This window comes from Stegostoma tigrinum, chromosome 9 (assembly GCF_030684315.1).
Source record: "Stegostoma tigrinum isolate sSteTig4 chromosome 9, sSteTig4.hap1, whole genome shotgun sequence".
Classification (NCBI taxonomy): Eukaryota; Metazoa; Chordata; class Chondrichthyes; order Orectolobiformes; family Stegostomatidae; genus Stegostoma; species Stegostoma tigrinum.
In genome coordinates, this window is record NC_081362.1 from 78,805,786 (window position 1) to 78,827,147 (window position 21,362).

The window sequence follows — 21,362 nt, forward strand, 5'->3', positions numbered from 1 at the left end:
CCATTTCGTAATGAAGTTGTAATGTACATCTTATAGAGGATATGGCAAGTCAGAGAATCTGTTCCTAAAAGGCTTTAGTTGCTGTTACATTTAAAATTTTTGATCCTTGTTTAAAGTTCTAAGTGTGATGTCAGCATCTTATGCGGGTGTTGATTTTTATCCTTGTTACATACCCTAAATACCTTAGTGTATTTAATTTGCAACAACTAATTTTAAAGGGCATGGGGTCATTGAGATGTTATTCAAAACACACGAAGTCAAACATGACTGTGGTCTTGAGGATTCAGACCAGCTATGATTTAATTGAATGGTGGAACAGGTATGATGGGCCAAATGGTCATAAACACTTCAATTACATGAGGGAACTACAGCTGAAATCTGAGACTTACTGTTCGAAATCACAAATGATTTCAATAAAGTAAATAAGGAAAGTGTGTTTCCAATGGTAAAAGAATAAATAACAAGATGGCATTTCTTAGAATTCATACAGTGTGAATAAAGGCAGTTTAACCATCCAGTCTCCACCAACCTACCAAAAAGCATCCCTCCCAGATCCATACCCTACCCCTGTGAACCTGCATTTACCACGTCTAATCCACATAGCCTGCACATCCTTGGACACGACAGCTAATTTAGTATTGTCAAGTCACCAAATCTACACATTTTAGGTCTGTGGAGAAGAAACTGGAGCACTTATCACAAACTCACACAGACAGTCACCCAAGGCTGGAATCAAACCTGGGTCCATGGCACTAAAGGGATGGTAGTGCTAAGTACTGAACTACCATGCTGCCAGGGTAATTAATGTGAACAAGAAACAAAATGGGATTTTTTTAAAATTGCACAGCAGTTGATGAAAAGATGTTACAATGACAATGTTTTAGAGTTTGGAACTGATCTTCAAATTTAGGGTGGAAAGAAGGTTCATGTGATCTGTGCTAATATTTGTTGATCATAAGAATTGAGTGGTGATGAATGAGGATCAAAGAAAAGATTCAAATTGTGTTACAGAAAAGGAGGTGACTGATGGTTAGATTAGAGACAAATTGTTGCTGTTGCTATTCTTTTATCATTTAGGTTGATGCCACACTACATTTAGGTTCATGACAGATTGACTGATGAGAAGATAGGAACTGTCTTCAGGCTTTTAAAGTAGGATTTTAAATTAATTATTGTACAATAATATCTATATTATTGATATCTATATGATTATCATGTTTTATTTCTAGCTATACGAGGTAACCTTACATTCATGTCCATGCGCTGACAAGAATAGTACTATCTTTATTGTTCACACCAAGTTGTTTTGTTCTTTCACGAGATATGTGTGTTGCTGGTTTGTTGCCCATCCCTAACTTCTGAGTCAATCACGTTACTGTAGTTCTGATTTTTACAAAATAAGCCAAATCATTAAGAATGCACATTCCTTCCCTGAAGACTGGGATGAAAGCAAATTCAAATTTTTAGAATGAAACTAGATAAGTACCTGTAATCTATGAACAAAAGGACAGACAGTAAATATAATAGGATGGATTTTAAGAGCCCATATTATGCTAAATAGCTTCTGTGCGCTATTCTATGAAAATAAACCCAGCTAGTGTTCACATCAGAAGTGCCGGTCTGAATTCATTGATTAGAAACTGCTTCATCCAGAATTCAAAAGACAAGTGAAATTATCACTAAATTGAGATACTTCAAAGAATGTTTAAAATATTAACTTTATTTTTAGTGCAGTACATACTTGAAGAGTTTTGTCTTCATATAGATTGGTTATGTACATAAGTACAAAAGCAGATATGTTAATTTACAGTATTTAAATAGAAGATGCATAAGTGGGCTTTTCCAGATGTCTGCAGTTAACACACTGGCCCCAAAAAAATAAACTTCCAGGAAAATTAACATGTATTTGTTTTTCATGTGTGAACACAAAATACAGAAGCAACAGAGACAATGCAATACATCTGGCACTGGATTAGAATGTCAATTTTGTTTGCAATGAGAAGTTTTTCCACTTAGTTACCAAATGTATGGTTCAAAGAAACAAAGACATCATAGAAATCCATGTGCAACAGTAACAGCAGCCAGACAACAACATTCTTGCTGCTGAGTACAGATCATCAGTCTAACCCCAAACTAACAAAGTTACTCATAATTAAAGTAACAGGTGGATTTTCCGTCACAACACCCCTCCAGATCAAAAATGCAAATTAATCAGATTTCCTAATACTGTGCACAGAATTCTACAATAATTTGTGAAGCAGTTTGTTAAAACAACCTGAGATAACCAAACCAGTACCTTTTAACATGTGACACTTACATTTATAACATTTATGGAGTACTACAGTTTTAATTGACTATTCATGTTTGCACCTTGTCAGTCAGATAAAATACTTATAGCGCTTGCCAAAGCATTCAGGATTTTTAACAACGAAAATGAAAGCCAACATTACTCAGCATCAAAAGCTATGCAAATTTAGAGAAAGTGTGTTTAGCTTCATTAACAGGCTGACTCTTTTACAGGATAGCAGTTAGAGCATTAGCAAACTATTAACGTTTTGCAGCCTTTAAAAATACATATTTAAAGACCTTGGTCAAGTTTGTTGGTGATTTCAATTCCAAAGCAAAATTATCCATGCACTTAAAATGTTTGGCTTTCAAAATGATTTTCAGTCATGATATGGGAGGAGTTGTATGTGGTTCTATAGGATTGATGCTACCCTCTAAATTACTTCAGCACAGACTTGTGAACTCAAAGCAATTCCAAAACAAAATCCAGATCTTCAAACAAATGCAACAATCCCCAAGAAACAAATTTTCTTCTTGATTTGATAACGTATTCTCTATAATTAGAAACAGAATTCAATAGGTTACGCATCCTGTTATTATCCTGGCATTAGTGTTAATTTTGGTCAGCAGCTTCTCTCCACCTACCAAGCCTGTACTTTGAACAGCTGGATATTTCCATCTGCCTTTACCATGTCAATTTTGCTCAAGTCAGTAAACCGGTGTTTATACTCCAACAAATGCTCTCCATTCACAGCAATCTTGAAACAGTCAGAACTACAATAAATGATAACCTGGAACACAATCACAAAACACAGAGTGCAAAAATACATTAACCAAGTAGCAAGCCCATTCAGTTCCTTTCCTGCAGCTACTATAAAGCAAAGCAACTTTGTCGAGGTTTATAAAAATCAACTGAGTGCCTTCTTTAACGTTAAGACACAAACCTCTCCTCGCAACATCAAATTTTCTCAAATACATTAACACCACCACTATTACTTTTGAAATAATAATGACAGTCACAGACAAAAGCACAGCCTTCCAGCACACTAACCATGATCTCCAGTGTTTCATAATATTTGTTTTCCCATAAATGAGTGCATTTGTGAGAAAACCCAAAGACAATTTGGCCACAATATAAAGTGGCGTGGCCAATGCAACTCAAAATATGGACCTAGGTTGATTTTAAATTAAGCAATTATGTGAATACTGTTATCTAAAAAGACAAGAGTTTTTTTTATTAATTCACAGGATCTGGGCAGCATTCATTGTGCATCCCTAATTGTCTCTGAACTACTCTTTGGATAATGACTTCGTAATGGGTCTGAAGTCACAGGCCAGCATAGGTAAGGATATCAGTTTCTTTCCCTAAAGGACATTAGTGAACCAGTTGGATTTTTCTGACAATCGACGTAGTCTCACAGTCATCATTAGATTCTTAATTGCACATGTTAATTGAACTGAAATTCCACCATCTGCCATGGTAGGATTTGAGTTCAGTTCCTCAGAACTTTACCGGAGTCTTTGATTTAATAGTCTAGTGATAATACCACTAGATGATTACTGTCCCTTTCCTCTTTCCCCCCGCACCCCCCACCAGCTCTGACAAAGCTTCTATGTAAATAGCTGTTATTTACACCTTTAAGATGTCATGTTATAAAATCAATTTATGCTTAATATTCAGAACAACTAATGGCAAAATTATAATGTTGAGTAACATTTGAGAAGATCTTCATATGTCTCAATTTATTTCTGGACTATACAAAGTACCTCAAAGTATGCCTCTGGGTTAAATGGAAAATAGTCTGTCTTCCTCTCCTCTTCACCCCAGCTTTGATAGAGAAAAGAGTTTCGAACAAAAGCCTTTTCTTTGAACCGAAGTGCCAGGTGTAATGGAATGTCAGTGGAATTACTCACACAGAGATTAATAGCAAACCTGGAAGAGATTTACATTTACAATACAGCTTTTTCTTTTCAGGATTTACCTCTATGGCTAGTACCTTGGGTTTAGATATGCTACAAATTAAACAATGGACTTAAACAAAAAAAACATTTGCAACAAGATTAATATCTCAAAGAACCAGAGCTCAGCAGTGCTATTTTTAAAGTACTGAATTAGGCAAGAATGTAGCAAAAGTATAGTGGCACTAGTGGGGAATTTTAATCTTAACACGTACTGGGAAAGACAGGAAAACACTTGCCATAAAGGTTGTGAATTTCTAGCGTGTCTGGGATAGTTCCTACAGCAGTACATCTTGGATGCGACAAGGAGACAAAAGTGACAGTGGATCTAGTAATGAGCCACGAGCCTGTATTAATTATTGACCTAGTTGTTCATTAGCATTTGTCAAATAGTGATCATAACATGAACGAGTTTCACAGAGATTGTAAAACCCGAGCAAAAATCAGAAACTGGAATTTTGGAATTAAGACAGACAGATCTTAAATGAGATGAGGCAGAGACTGTCCACAGTAAACTGTGAAGCTCTGCTAATAGGTAAAACAATCAAGGAATAGTGATGTCTGTTCAAGGAAACACTTAATACTATTTCAGAAGCAGTTTGTACCCATGAGAAGGAAAAGCTCCACCTCACAAAACAGCCATGGACATCCAAGGAAGTAATGGACAGCATAAAACTAAGAGAAAAGACTGATGAAAACAAAGAACAATACAGAATCAGATAAACACAAAGACCAACAAAGGGACAAAACAGTTTATAAAAACAACTAAAAAGGATTACAAAAGGAAACTTGCAAGACACATAATAAGAGGAGATTTTGTAGTTGTATAAAGGGAAAGGGAGAAGGGTCTAGGCCCGAAACATCAGCTTTTGTGCTCCTAAGATGCTGCTTGACCTGCTGTGTTCATCCAGCCTCACGTTTCATTATCTTGGTTAGGAGTACTTTTGGACCACTGAAGACAGAATGGGGATGTTGTTAATGATCATGGGGAAATGGCAGACATGCTGAACGATTTCATTGCTTCAGTATTCACAGCAGAAAAGGACAATAGCTTGCTGCAATTCCTAAGAAAATTAAGAGGATCAGTGACAGTGTCTAAATAAAACGAGCTTAAGTAAATCATCAGTAATAGGCAAATCGATGGAACTGAAGAGTGACAAATCCCCAGGATCTGTTGGTTTCCTTCCACAGCTCCTTGAGGTGGTAGGAGAACACACTGCCAACGTCCTAACAATCTTTCAGAGTTCCCTGGATCCAGGAGTTCTACCTCTTGATTTAAAAAATTGCTCATATCACTCCACTCTCAAAAGAAGGTGGCAGAGGAAAGCCAGGAAATTACAGGCCAGTTATTCTGACATCTAGAACATAAACAGAAAAGTACAGCACAGTACAGGCCCTTCGGCCCACGATGTTGTGCCGTGGATTAATCCTAATCCAAAAAGAAAATAACCTAACCTACATTCCCCTCAATTCACTGCTGTCCATGTGCATGTCCAGCAGTTGCTTAAATGTCACTAATGACTCTGCTTTCACGACTACCACTGGTAAACTATTCCATGCGCTCACAACTCTCTGGGTGAAGAACCTCCCTCTGACGTCTCCTCTATACCTTCCTCCGAACACCTTAAAACTATGATCCCTCGTGGCAGTCAATCCTGCCCTGGGGAAAAGTCTCTGGCTATCGACTCTATCCATGCCTCTCATTACCTTGTACACCTCGATCAGGTCACCTCTCTTCCTCCTTCTCTCCGGACAGAGAAGTCCGAGCTCAGTCAACCTCTCCGCATAAGAGGAGCCCTCCAGTCCAGGCAGCATCCTGGTAAACCTCCTTTGCACCCTCTCCAAAGCCTCCACATCTTTCCTATAATAGGGCGACCAAAACTGGACACAATATTCCAAGTGAAATCTCTGTGGTGGGGTTAGAGTCTATAATCAAGGATAAGGTAACATCTCAAAAATTTTCAGTTATTCAGGGAGAGCAGGCATGGATGCATGAAAGTTTGGTCATGCTTGACAAACCTTAGTTTTTCAAGAGATGACAAAGGCGGTGGATGGAGGTAAGTCAATGGATGTTGTTCATATGGACATTGTGACTGTTTTTGATAATGTCACATACTGGACTGTTGATTAAGGTGGCAGCCCAGGGATTTGTAAGTAAATTACAGACATGGATAAGAAATTGGTTGAGTGACAGGAAAGAAGGAGTTGGAATAATGTGCCAGTACACAAATTGGCAGGATGTTACATGTGGTGTCCCACAGGGATCTGTGGAGCATCAATTATTCACAATATTCATCAAAGACTTGGATAGTGATATAAAGAAGTCCAATACCCAAAATAAAAAAACTGGATGTTGGAGAAACTCAGCAGAGCCAGCAACATTAGATGGGAAGAAAGAAGAGTTAACTTGTAAGTGTGGTGACTCTTGATGAAGACTCAGTTTTGAGTCAAATATCCAAATTTGCTGATGACACAAGATTGAGCAGTATTGTAGACAGTGTTGATGACAGCATAAAATTGCCACAGGAAACTGACAAATTAAGTAATTGTGCAAGCTGTGGCAGATTGATTTTAATGTAAAAGTGTGACTTTATCCAGTTTGGACCAAAGGAAGGATAGATCAGTTATTGTTTAGAAGGTAAAATGTTAAATACAGTGACTGTCCAACATGATTTGGAGTTCAGGAGCATTGCTCTTTAAAATGTCAGGAACTGGTGCAGAAAATAATAAAAAATGTGAATATCTATAGGGCTGGAATAGAAGGATGCAGATGTTACACTACAGTCATACAAAACCCTTGTTAGACCCCACTTGGAATACTGAGAGCAGATTTGGGCCTCATACCTCAGGATGTTTTGACCTAGAACGAGTTCAATGCAGGTAGACTAGAATCCAATAACTTAGTTTACTGCATTTGCTGCTAACAATGCGGTCTCCTCTACAGTGGGGAAATGAAGTGTAGACTTGGCGACCGCTTCACAGAACATCTACATTCTGCTCGCAGAAAAAGTCCCTGAACTACCTGTTGCCTGCCACTTCAATGCATCACCTTGCTCCTGGCCAACATCTGTCTCCGGCTCGCTACAGTGTTCCAGTGAAGCCCAGCGCAAGCTGGAGGAAAAACACCTCATTTTCCGCTTGGGGACCCTACAGCTCACGGACTCAATATTGAATTGAATAATTTTATAGGGCCTAAACTCTCCCATGTCCCAGCCCCCCACCCCACATGCCAGGCCTTGTTACCTCATGGCCTGCCAGTACACACCCCCCAATTGTTAGTCACTAACAGTCCCCATTAACAAATATTCACCCTCCCAGCCTGATCGTTAGGAACTCCTTTGTCTGTCCAACTGTCTTTCTTTCTCTCTCTCTCTCTCTTTTGGGCCTATCTTATCGTTTACTCCCTACCCCACCCACCTCCCCATTTTCTGCATCTAAACTGATGTTTTCCTAGCCACCGTCAGTTCTGAGGAAGGGTCACCAGACCCGAAATGTTAACTCTGCTTTCTCCTCCACAGATGCTGCCAGACCTGTTGGGCTTTTCCAGCAACTTTGTTTTTGTTCCTGATTTACAGCATCCGCAGATCTTTTGGTTTTTATTTCCAAAGGTTGAAGATTCTAGAACCAGGGGCAAGCATAGTCTAAGAATTAGAGCCGGACCATCCAGGAAAGATGTTAAAAAAAAACACTGGCACGCAAAGAGTAGTGGGGGTTTGGAACTCTCTTCCTCATGGTGGTCGATTCTAATTCAATTGTTATCAAGGGACATGGGCCCAAGACATGCACATGGAGTTCGGCCACAGATCAGGCATGATCTTCTTGAAGGGTAGAGCAGACTCCAGGGAATGATACCAGGTGTGAAGAGATGTTCAACAGGTCAGGTATATAGTCTTTGGAATTTAGAAAAATGAAAAACGTGACCTTTTGAAACATACAAAATTCTTAAGGGTAGATGCAAAAATACATTGTTTCCATTTGAGGAAGATTTTAAGGCCAGACAACATAATCTCAGAGTAAGGTTTTGTCCATTTAAGAGATGAAGAGGAATTACTTCACTCGGATGGTAGTGAATCTGTGAATTTTTTTTTTACTTCAACGGGTTGTTGAGATTGGATCATGTACTTAGCTTCGGATATATCCAAAACTGAGATTGAGAGATTTTTAATCAAGGATTAAAATTGGACCAAACTCGATAGGAGCATTCATAGCCTATGTCTTTAAAAAAAATGCAATTTGTAACAACTATAAAACTAAAAAATTACCTGTCTGGGTTCTTATCGACTTTGCCTTGAAGAGTGATTGTCCGACCTGGACATAATCCATCCTCAATCTTACCCATGTAAGGGACTGCCTAAAAACCAAAAGATCTTCCAAGTATTAAAAACATGAAAAAAATTAACAATTAAATTACACCCTAAGACTTACACCTGCAATCTTCTATCCATTCTGGCCTGGTCAGAAAATTTGAAAAAAGTAAGTACATCAAAAAGCGAAAAGGAGATAGAGCAGTGTGGAAAAAGGAGGCATGAGATGAAGGGAAAATCCTGCTGAAGAATATAACCTCTGGGGACACTTGTGCTTAGATGTCGCAGTATTGTCATGTTCTGTTTGATGGATTTATTTCCAATTTACAACTGTAGAGGCATTCAGTTTGTTTTTCCTAAGTAGCTGAGAATATAGTTGGTTGAAAATATACTGTGAAATTCAGAAATGCTAAACTAAAGCACCAAGTATCCAAGTCAATCTACTCACAATATGTGATCCAAGCAAACAATTGTGGACTTACCAGCTGAATCTTTGTATGCTTGGCATCCTGCAATACCAACAAATGTTATTGAGTCAATGTGTAATAACTTGAAGGCACTAAAAAGACAGTGATATTGGGAACTGCAGATGCTGGAGAATCCAAGATAACAAAGTGTGGAGCTGGATGAACACAGCAGGCCAAGCAACATCTCAGGAGCACAAAAGCTGACGTTTCAGGCCTAGACCCTTCAGAGAGGTCATCTGATGAAGGGTCTAGGCCCGAAACGTCAGCTTTTGTGCTCCTGAGATGCTGCTTGGCCTGCTGTGTTCATCCAGCTCCACACTTTGTTATCTTAGTTTAAAAAGACAATTGGTCAGACTTACAGTCCCACTTGTATCAGTCTTCTTTACCGGAAGGTTGTAATATGGATTATCCTGCTCCTAAAGTTAGTTACAACAAAAATGTTTATGAGACCGTCTGGTTTTTGAATGTAGAGAACAGTTAGAGCATATTAGGAGCATCAAGTGTCTACAGTACTGAGACCTTTGACAGTAGATCCCAACGGTTGCAAACAAATATTAGCATAATCAGTGTGACCTCAGCACTAGTATGATATTACCTATTTTCAGTGCCGCAATCAAAATATTGAGGTGCACCACAAAATCAAATTTCAAAGAGCTGCTTTTGTTCCAGGAGTATACTCTGTCTTCAGTAGGAATCAGGAGGACAACACCATATCAAACAACATTGGTGTTTTGCAGTTATATAGGTCACCAATATCCACTAATCAACTTTACAAACTTAGATTGATTAGTTACGAAAGACACTGTCAGTACAAATTGACAAATAGTCAAACATGTTGCAAAGTCCAATGTTAACAAAGAAAAACAAAGATGAAAGTACAACAGGAAATAATTTCATGACATTTGATTTGAAAGACAGTTCTGAACTTCCTATTATGAACTTATAATCACCCAGAAATGGCCCGGTCAGAAAATTTGGAAAAAGGAAATGCATCAACAGTGAAAAGGGAGATGAAGCAGTGTGGAAAATGAGATGAGGGGAAAATTCTATTGAAAAATACAACCTCTGGAGACACTTTTTTTGTGCTTACTTAATTCTTACTTACAGAGCTGTTCAAGAAACAAATCGTTTGAATTTGGACCACACCAGAGATTCCAAGTGTGTCAACTCTCTCCATACTTATTCTATGTTGATAGTCCAGGAAATGTTTTCCATTAACTGCAACCTAGTAAATAAACGTATATTTGTTTAGGTCAGGTTAGTGCAGCTCAACTACAGTGCCTTGTTACAGTCTGAAACACAGAAACAGGTCATTATAGCTAAGTTAGTCAGTGTCAGCATTGGATCTATTTGACCCCCATATAAGCAGTCACATTTACCTTCCCACTTCACGCAAACTAAACAAGGCAGGAACAAGTGCTGGAAGTGAATGCTACTTGTTTCTAATTCTTAAAAATCAATCTCTGCAATAGATCTCTTTAATTAATCTTTTGACTAAAGCCCTTCATTCTAGATCCCTGAATCACAAAATATAGTATTCCTGTTTTTGGTTTCCTATTATTTCATTAACTTCCATTAGATTCATCCGTTATCAGCATCATTCTGACCAAAAAAAAAACAGTTTTCATCTTTATGTTTCCTTTCACCAGGCAGTAACTAACTAAAATGGTGTTGCATCCTCTGAGGTCTCAATATCTGCAAAACAAGTGTAACTGGAGGTCAGAATGCTCAGAGAGGCTCATCACTACCTTTCATCTTTTATAAGACTCAGAACAAAAATTAAAATTACACCTGGGTTTTATACAACTTTATCAATATGAAGTGCTGCCATTAGTGGATCAAATCCTTCAGTTCTGCTATTGCACAAAAACTGCTTCCAATTACTGTAGTTAGCTTTTTAAAGCAAATATATCACCTCAACAATGATGATTTTTATCTGACACCACCATCTGTCAATACCACTTTGTAATTTCCTAAAGAATGGTGTATTTCCTATTTTGGTATCTATAAATTTCACCTAGAACTATGTCCATATCAACAGTACATTGAACAGAACTAGCCCCATGCCAAAACATGTGGGACATTATGAGGCACCTCCAAGTTATCCGAAAATCTCTGCTTGACTCTACGTCTCCTGTTATCATTCAACATGGTTCTGTCAGACTAGTTAATACATCTTCATGACTTGTTCCCCATATCTTCAATACTTTGCTCAAAATATGGAGGGAAAAAAATTTATACTGCAACATACATGTACTCAAATTGTTATTTGTTAAACCGTCCTACAGTAAATCCCCCTAATCTCCAGGTTGAACAGCACTGCATCACCTCAAGTGTAATAACTAAAGTTAACTCACACATTACCAATACAATCAATCCTATAATTTCAACCTACTTGTACAAACAGCAGAATTCAATTAAATAACTTGCTCCAAAACTGTACACTTCCAGCAAACTTAATTGTCTTGACACAACAGACAAAGGCATTTGAAACATTTCACTCTCAGTTCCCTTACAAACTGTATTTTCTTTGTATAAGATTTTTGCCTGTACATTTACATTAAACTAAAAACAGAAAATGAGTTTCCATTTGTTTTTCCCTTTGTATCTTTGCACACAAACGAAAAGGCAGTGGATTTAACACCATTGCAATAATCACAGCAATATGGCATTCCCTCTCTGATGATCCAGTAACTGTGTGCCACTAAATACAATACAACAAGGCAGCTACATTAAAAAGGAGATGATGCGAACAGAGCTGAGTTTTGAAAAAGGTGCTAAGACTATAGAAGATGCAGACATGACTGGAATAATTATACTTTTCATTAGTTACACATTTGCAAAGAAGCAAGAAAATCAGAAGCTGTTAGCCAGCAGAACGATGTTCTAAAAAAAAGCGCCTGATAGTATAACATGTTAAAGAATCACCTTTAGGTGACCTGGAAGACTTGACATGTTTCAATTCAACTACCAAGCATCACACAGAGAACATTAAGTCAAGTAAGAGATGGAGCTCATACTATACTCAATTTGAAAGCAAGATTAAATTAATATTCAATCAATATGTGAAAAGTTCTTTTAAAAAAAAACAAGTAAATGAACTCCCATTCAGAAACATTACTTTCACATCTCAATTGACTAAAGTATTTTATTTCTAAATGCCAATTACCTGAAGTATAAATCCAGACAATCCCCATTCGCTGCTCAAGGGGACCCATACTGCAGGAAAGGACACAAGTTCAGCGCAACTATGACTGCATCCATATTTGATGCTTACTAAGCACTCGCTTTTTGGTATTGTACATTGTTGGTTCTTAATTTCTTTTAAGCTGAACTATTTGAGCTTGTATACTGCTCAAGTGTAATAAATGCAACGGCCAGAGAGCCAGGTCAACCATCACATTTACCAGCAATACAAGAAAGAAAGATCCCTCCATGGCAGCAGATTTAAGGTCAACTGAAAATGTGAGTTATTATGCTCAAACTGTTAAAGTTTGTATGCAAATAGCAAAACCTAAATTTTACAATGGCACTACAAGTTATTGAACAATGCAGTATGATAGGCACATTGTTGCATTTAAATATCTTTTAAAAGCCCCACAATTAGACAGTACCAAGATGCCATGTCAGAAAAATGTCAAGTTAGAAAAAAAATTAACAATAGCTAGCATTACCTTGAACCTGTCGACCATTATGAAGAAAATGATTTCAAATGGCTCTCCTTTTTTGAATGGCATCTCATATTTTATCTCTTCACGTCCCCATCTTTCATGCACCAGAGTGTTGCAAACCACACACCCAGTCCTCCGAAAACGTGGATTGAAATGGAAGGCTACATCTGCACGAGGTTTTTCACTGCTTCCACACTGTAAATCCACCTGGAATCTGTGCAAGGGTTCAATGATATACACGTGCACAGAGAAGTTACACATTTTCACTCCAAGAAAAAAAAACAAAACTAATTATAGGAATACAGGAACTAGGAGCAGCAGTAGGCAATTCAACCCTTCAAGCCTACTCCACCATTTAACACAATCATAGCTGATCTTATCCTGCTCTCAACTCCACTTTCCTGTCCATTCTCCATAGCCCTTTATTCCACTTTTTTATCAGAAGTATATCTATTTTTTTCTTGAATCTGTGGATTGATTCTGTAGCGATTGTAATGATGTCATCCAGGTGGCTCTCATAGAATGAGTTCCCCGATTGGACCAGATCAACAGCACCATCAGCTCTGGCTGACAGGTAAAAAACAGGAGTATCAGAGACCGTGTTCACTCTAAGGAAGCCTGAGCAGTGTCAAGTATATGCACGTGTAAATAAAGAGTGACTTGGTAATGGGATATCAGCTTCTGGGGAGTTATTTTAGATTCTGCCTCCCCCACACAGTGTGGCAGTGAATTGAGCAGAATCACAACCCTCAGAGTGAAGTAGTTTTACCTCTTTCTCAGTATTGAACCTACCAGCTCTCACTCTATGCCCTCATATTTGAGTCTGTCCCTCAAAGGGGAGCATCTCTTCCATGTCCACCTTATCAATCCCCTTTAGCATTTTATATACTTCAGTTAGATTCCCCCCACCCCGTTATTCTTCTAATTCCAGCAAGTATAAGCCCAAGCGATTCAACTGTTCCATGTATGACAGTCCTTTCATCCCTGGAATCAATCTGGTAAACCTCCTCTGAACTGCCACCAGTGCCACCACATCCTTCGTCAAGTAAGGAGACCAGAACTGGACACAATATTATGTGCACAACGTCTTATATAATTGTAATAACACTTATTTATTTTTATAATCCAGTCCTTTTGCAATAAATGCCAGGATTCCATTTGCTCTTCTTATTATATGCTGTACCTGCATACCCAATTTCTGTGATTCATGCATAAAGACACCCAGGTCCCTCTGCACTGACGCATTTTGAATCTCCTTCCCATATAAAGAAAAAAATTGCTTGTTTGCTTTTTTCGGCAAACTGGACAACCTTGCACTTATCCACATTAAACTCCATCTGCCAGATTCTGTTCCTTTCTCCTGGCCTATCATTAACTATCTGTAAACTCTATCTCCTGATCACTGCTCGTTTTTCCACCAATTTTCGTATTTTAATCATTATCAGCTATCTGGTTTCTTGAACCTACTGGTGGCCTGGTCCACATTCTACAAAGTCGACTAAAATGGAGCAGATTTTGGAAAAGCATTCTGAATATACCATATTAAAGCCACATACATTAGAACATAGAACAATACAGCGCAGAACAGGCCCTTCGGCCCTCGATGTTGCGCCGACCTGTGAACTAGTCTAAGCCCATCCCCCTACACTATCCATTCATTATCCATATGCTTATCCAAGGACTGTTTAAATGCCCCGAATGTGGCTGAGTTAACTACATTGGCAGGCAGGGCGTTCCATGCCCTTACCACTCTCTGAGTAAAGAACCTGCCTCTGACATCTGTCTTAAATCGATCACCCCTCAATGTGCAGCCATGCCCCCTTGTACAAGCCGACATCAACATCCTAGGAAAAAGACTCTCAATGTTTACCCTATCTAATCCTCTGAATCCTCATGCAAAAACACATTCGGTACATCCGTAACAGAACATAATAATCCACCTCAAATTTAGACTCCTTGAATACAATACTGAGAAAACAAAGAGCCTAAATGAATTACTAGCTGTCTGAGCCTGGTCAATTGAGGCAGCATGAGCAAATTGTGCTCACTACTCATTAACAAAGTGGCAGTACACATCTGTTCTGATCAACTACAGTCAACATGGAAACCAGTTGCTGTGTCTTTCAGTGCTCACCCTGGCTCTCGGATGTCTCTTGCAACACGATAATTCCAGTCCCGATAAAAATCATTTTCCTTGTCAAAATCATCATCACCAATGGTAACATTGAACCGTTTTTCCTCAAAGTCTGGTTCTTGTTCCTTCCTGATGGTGGCTTTTTTCAGCATCTCTTTTGCATGTCGTAGTTAGCTATAGCCTCGCTGTTACCTCAAAGCTATTTTTTTTCCTTAATCTGATCACATTTACTGCTGCATTTTTATCCACATACATTCTGTCCCCCTCTATCACACCAGTTATTATGATCCACGTTGCTACCCTGCACTGCCTTTTCCTTCCTCTTTAACTTGTGCATTTGACACATTTCACTACAGTCCTTCAGAATGTAAATTTACTATTTCAATGATTTTACTTTGACAACTTTTGTCAGTCAAAAGAAAGAAAGCATCTCCCCAGAATGATTTAAAGAATACATGTTATTCTAAACTAAAGGTAACTGGCCTCCTCAAAATTTGTAAGTTTCCAATGGGAAATTCTCAATAAGTGTCCTGGTCACCATATAAAATTTTCTATCTCTGAGTCTCTTATCCAACTTGTTTTGCGTGCTAATGAAGGGCATAAGCCCGAAACCTTGACTTTCCTGCTCCTAATATGCTGCCTGATCTGCTCCACACTGTATTAACAGAAAATTATCTTTCCAGTGTAAATTTCCAATGTGATGTTTTACCTTTCACTTTCTTTGGGCAATATTCCCTGCACTGCTATCATCTGCCCTCGTTGCAAACCACCAAAAATCGCACCACTATATGGTATAACCTGCAAGAAAAATGTAAAGCCAAGCTTAAACAATTAAATTATTACACCATTGGGGGATCAATAATACTTTCATTAGTTTAGACCAACTTGCAGTACCATTACTATGTGTTTAAATTAACTCCTTTCTAACATTTTGAGCATGAATTGAGTTTGCTTTAATACTGAAGATGCGTCAAGCCATCATAGAATAAACAAACTATTGCCTCAATACAACGCATGCTGTATATTCTTCTACGCAGTTTGTATGTGCGTTATGTTTCCAGTTATTGCAACTTAAGACAGTTGTCCAGTTCCTACAGAAAATGTTGAAGGAGATAATGAGGCTGATTCTACATATCAGAGGAAAGACACATGTTCTTACATTAAGAGACAAAAAAAACAAGGATTTCGACTATCCTGATATTAATTGGATAGACCAAGTAGGTAAAGGGGTGAAGCAAATGAAGTTCCTAAAATGAGTCAAAAATTCCCATCCAAGCCAATTTGTAAAAAAGCCCAACAAGTGAAGGTTCACTATTACTATTGTATCTAACAATTTGGAATGAAGCAGAGACATTAAAGAAGGCAATAGTAACCTAACACAATACACTTATTACAGTATTGTGTAACGTACTTGTGAATTGGAATGCAACAAGCTGGAATTTGTTTGTGAAAAATGATAAAGGGAGAAGAGCATGTGGTTCCTTTAAGAGGTGAAGTGCTTTTCTAAGCTTAGAGATTTATATAGAAATAAAATGTCTGTATGTAGCTGAAGATGTACAACCAGCTCTGAAATTCAATCATGTATGAATTGGCTGCGTAATTGCAAATCTTAGGCTTTTTTTGATGTTTTGGCAACCAGCTGGAATTAGCAAATTAATCTAAACCAATCAATCACTTAACAACTGAAAGGCAATTGAATTTAAATCTGATGGTTTTGACAAACCTATGCTATTGTAAGAAATTTGATAGGTCATCCAAAGTATACAAGGAGAAAGTTTTTGAAAAATCTGTGAAAGCAAATTGCCACCTGAGAAATAAGTATCTAGGTCTCACAAGAAATTGCTGAGCTGTCTAAGAAAGCATCATCTATCCATAAAAGGCACTTCTCACAGTCCTCACCTGAAGAGAAAACATCTTTGATGGCCAGATCAGCAGAAGAGAAAAACTGTTGATGATTTGAGAACTGAAGAAAGGCGTGTTGACTTTTGGGGGGGCCTAACTTTTAGTTCATTTTCTTATTACTCGGGTTTATATACGTGAGACTTATGTTTAATGGAACAGCATACCAGTAGAATTTAGTTCATTTAGGGAGTAGCTGTTAGTTAAGGGGGAATTATTCAGATTGTTAGTAATTCTGTTAGTGTGTTCACTGTTAGGTTTAAATAAATAGTTAAGTGTTACTTATAAAGTGAATATCAGGGATTTTCTTTCATTTAAACCGTTACAGAGAAGGGGAGGTTAACAGATTAGGTGAGGTGCAGTGAGCTTCTCTGGGTGCTTCAGGTTTAATTATTAGAAGAAGACCTCTATTCTCACCATAACAGATTGAGAGCTTGTGTTTCAATTTTAATTATCAGAGGGGTTTGACCTCCCCTTCTTTACACAATAAAATAAAAATGATAGAGAATTACACAAGAAAGATGAAAACTGAGTATAGAAATTGAAGAAATTCCAACTCTAGGTGGTCAAGAACAGAGCTATAATGGGCAGCACAAATGGTAAATAACAAGGTTGAATAACAATAGGAAACAATTAAAGTGGCAAAAGAACAGGAACAGGCCCTGCAACCCTCCAAGCCTGCGCTAACACATTTTGCCCTTCCACACTAAAATTGGCATTCAACAACATGCAGGAAGCATGTATTCTACAAAAAAGAATAAACTGAACATAAGTGCAATGCCATGGATGAATAAGGTTATAAAGAAGCATCCATAAATAGGAAACAAGTTGTTGAAGCAAATAATATAGATGCTTTTAATACTAAATATAATAATTATGAATGAGAAGGAAATAAATGGTTACAATGGTGGATTTAGACCAGAAGGGATGATAGGATGCTCAACTGGAGCATGAAAACTGGCATGAGTTGAACTAACAGTGATAATGGGAACTGCAGATGCTGTAGAATCCAAGATAACAAAGTGTGGAGCTGGATGAACACAGCAGGCCAAGCAGCATCTCAGGAGCACAAAAGCTGACGTTTCAGGCCTAGACCCTTCATCCTCTCACGAGTTGAACTAACGTTCATTTCTTTTGTACATCGCGCGTGATCTTATGTATGTTCTTCAGCCTTGAAAAAGAGACAGTTTACAAGAGACCATATCAAGGAATATAACAGATTCTCACCAAAATACAGAAAGCAAACTAAGGAGAACAAGAGTCAAAAATTCAGGATTGAACACAACAAGTTCAAATATACTTCTTGTTTCAAATGACTGATTGAATTAATAGGAAGTGTGTTTGAACTTTGGACACTGGGTGCATTTGAGGAATATCTAAATGTTGCAACAGAAATTTGACAAATAAACCTTGCTGAAGTTTCAATATTGTCATCTGCCTCAGTCCTTGCCAGAAGGAATTAAAATTGAGGTTTATCGCATTGAAGAAAAAAATAGGTTAAAAGCAATATATGTCTTCAATACTTCGGAACAGTTGCTATGTAGGTGAATTGTATGAAATCTGTGCAATATGAAATCAAGATTCTGAAAATGGTCAGACACAATCTGAAACTGTTCTAAAGTTATCATTCTGTATAGCAAATGGGAAGTTCTTCAGCTGCTAAATAATTAAAATAGATTCGCTTCTGACTTAGAGTTCACTGCTGTGTCATTCATTATAAGAAATGAACTTGATTCATGGTCAAGCCATTCACTGTAGTATCGTTTTCAGAAAAATGCTGTGAAGATATAATTTTAAAGTATTTCTATTGACAAAAGGAGCAAGGCATTCAAAATTATATCATGCCTTTCAACATAACTGATGTTCGAAAGTAATTTAAAGCCAGAGTACTTGTGATGCACAGTATTGAATTTGGTGGAGAATTTCAATGTCCATTGCTAGGAGTTGCTCAGCAGTGCCACAACTGTGCCGGCCAAGTTCGAAAGGATATAACAGCTAGAACTGGATTTGTGGCAAGTGGTACGCAAAACCACAAGGAAACTTTGGGAGGCAGTGCGCATGGGTACAGCAATAGCATGGTGGTAAGGTTATTGGACTAGTAATTCTGACACACCTTCAAATCCAAGCAGAGCAGCTTGGGCGAAATTTAAATTCAATAAATTTGGAATAAAATGCTAGTCTCTGTTACAAATTGTCACGGTTCATGAACGGAGAGAAAATCTGCCAGCCTTATTTACGCTATCCTACACATGCCTCCACACCAGGAATCTTAACTGCCTTTTGAAATAGTTCAGCAAACCACTCAGAAATCCCTCCCTATAACAGCAGTATAGGTATCTACACCATATGGCCAGCTACAGTTTAAGAAAGTGAATGACAGACAAATTGTTCTCAAGGACTATAGAGATAAACAGTAAAGGCCAGCCTTGCCAGGACATTCACAGTCCAAGAATAAATCGATTAAAAATAACTTCTGAAAATAAAGACAAAAAGGTATGAAATTATTAAACACTACACACACACGTTTTTTAAGTTTGAATGAAATGACATTTTACAATTCAATTTAGACACGTGATTGAAAAATAAATTTTCAATTACTTTTAATACATAGTACAAAAGCTTAAAGAGGTAATGGGTGCAGCAGAAATATGTCTTTCCCAAATATGACTTTTCAGTTTAACAGATTATGCTGGCTCTCACTATCCCACATGTTCTGGGAGTTAGCAGTTATATAGTTTCACTTCCTTTTTGTGCAGAAATCCTCAGTTTTCCAATCAAATCTTCATCTGGACCATCACATTAGGTAAGTGGACACTTTTGATTAAGATTAACGACGTACACCAGAGCTCATTTTTTTTAAAAAGACAAGCAATTAAATTGTCCCGACTCAGCCAAAGTTCAAAAATGAATTCTGCACAAACATCAGCCACTCTGTCGCTCTTGAAATGACCCAAGTAATCAGATTATGGAGTCAAAAGCCATTTCGAAGAACTACCAGGAAGCGAGAGATACAAGGAGGATGTGAAACGATGAGTTGGAAAGCCAAGTTAGCTTTCTCATTTGTAATTGTTTCTCAGATATGTAGGTGATAGCCTAACCTGACGTCACTACCAAGTGACTACAGAAACAATTTCCACAGTGCTATACAAGGTCTAGTCCTCTCAGGAAATAATTAAATTGAAAGTGATTCTATTAGAAAGATTTCGGATCTGTAAACTCACTCCCTTTTAAAGGGTTGGCCCATTGGCTGATCCTCATTATTGCTAACATTTCCGTCAAGTCAATCAGCTGTTCACGGGGAGATTCACACAGCAGACTAGCTTACTAAATAAGACGCACATACAAAACACACCGAAACTGAGTCCTTACCGGGTTGAATATCGTCGGGCTACACATCTGGGAACCTAATACGAGGAGGAATCAACAGAAACCCAAAGGCACTAAATGGAAACGAACCCACCCCGCAAGATACCGAAGAGAGAGGGGTATGTAACAATTAACCAATCTTCCAATGAGAAGCCGCTGCTGGAGTTATTGACATGCTTCTTGGCTTCGCGAATGGTAGCGGTCACTTCCGGGTTTGAGTGCGACGCCCGCAGCTAAACAGATGTCTTCTCTGAGTGAACTTTCACCATAAGTGATTATAATTCCATTTCACTGGCTCTCCTTGTGAACTGATAGCTGTGTGTTTATGTGATTTCCTGCAACTTTATCAATCTTCCTAATTTCACCGTTAGAGCAAACAGCAGCAGCTCTGCATTCAGCACTGCGTCGTCGGCTTGTTTCAGGTGCCAGAATGTCAACATTTTCCTCAAGGAAATAAGAACCGCAGATGCTGGAGACTCCGAGATAACAAAGTGTGGAGCTGGATGAACACAGCAGGCCAAGCAGCATCTAAGAGCAGGAAAGCTGACGTTTCGGGCATAGGCCCTTCATCATCAATGGGGGAGGGGAAGAGGGTTCTGAAATAAATAGGTAGAGATGGGGAGGCGGATCGAAGATACATAGAGGAGAGGAGAGGAGACAGACAAGTTAAAGAGGCATAGATGGAGCCCGTAAAGGTGATTGTAGGTGGGGAGTTTGGGAGGAGATAGGTCAGTCCAGGGAGGACGGACAGGGATGAGGTTGGTAGGTGGGAAATGGAGGTGCGGCTTGAGGTGGGAGGAGGGGATAGATGAGAGGAAGAAATGGTTAGGGAGGCGGGGTGAGCTGGGCTGGTTTTGGGATGCTGCACCTCCCAGTCACAAACCGTTTCAACTCCCCCGCCCATTCCTCAGACGACATGTCCATCCTGGGTCTCCTGCAGTGCCACAACGATGCCACCCGAAGGTTGCAAGAAAAGTACCTCATATTCCGCATTGATACCATTGGGCTGCAGGTTCCGAAGCGGAATGAGTTGCTGTTCCTGCAACCTTCGGATGGCATCGTTGTGGCACTGCAGGAGGCCTAGGATGGACATGTTATCTGAGGAATGGGCGAGGGAGTTGAAACGGTTTGTGACTGGGAGGTGCAGCATCCCAAAACCAGCCCAGCTCATCCCTAACCTTTTCTTCTGCTCACCTATCCCCTCTTCCCACCTCAAGACGCACTCCCATTTCCTACCTACTAACCTCATCTCACCCCCTTGACCTGTCCATCCTCC

The 21,362-nt window shown here is 38.7% G+C and overlaps 1 protein-coding gene across 5 annotated transcripts; it reads right to left on the reverse strand.

The window, feature by feature from the left end:
• Positions 1-1,699: 1,699 nt before the first annotated feature.
• Positions 1,700-20,318, reverse strand: LOC125455050 (galectin-8-like). Of its 5 annotated transcripts, XM_048536560.2 has the most exons (10): positions 20,090-20,303; positions 15,531-15,619; positions 12,691-12,901; positions 10,122-10,241; positions 9,376-9,432; positions 9,032-9,058; positions 8,508-8,596; positions 4,054-4,219; positions 2,932-3,077; positions 1,700-2,840 (listed from the first exon to the last, which is right to left on the reverse strand). In XM_048536560.2, coding segments are annotated over exons 1-10 (933 nt in total). In that variant the 5' UTR covers positions 20,117-20,303; the 3' UTR covers positions 1,700-2,839. The 5 variants fall into 5 exon arrangements, with proteins under 5 accessions (XP_048392517.1, XP_048392516.1, XP_048392518.1 ...); XM_048536559.2 differs by having other exon boundaries at positions 1,700-3,077; positions 20,090-20,302; XM_048536561.1 differs by lacking the exon at positions 9,376-9,432 and having other exon boundaries at positions 1,700-3,077; positions 20,090-20,307.
• Positions 20,319-21,362: the final 1,044 nt, after the last annotated feature.

Excerpts from the sequence above, each read along its gene's own strand:
- LOC125455050 (XM_048536559.2), bottom strand. The coding sequence starts at position 20,116 with ATGTGTAGCCCGACGATATTCAACCCG. Across the intron at positions 10,242-12,690 it reads TAATGGTCGACAGGTTCAAG|GTTGCAGTTAATGGAAAACA; the intron begins GTAATGCTAGCT and ends TTTATTTACTAG. Across the intron at positions 8,597-9,031 it reads AGCATACAAAGATTCAGCTG|GCAGTCCCTTACATGGGTAA; the intron begins GTAAGTCCACAA and ends TTTGGTTTTTAG.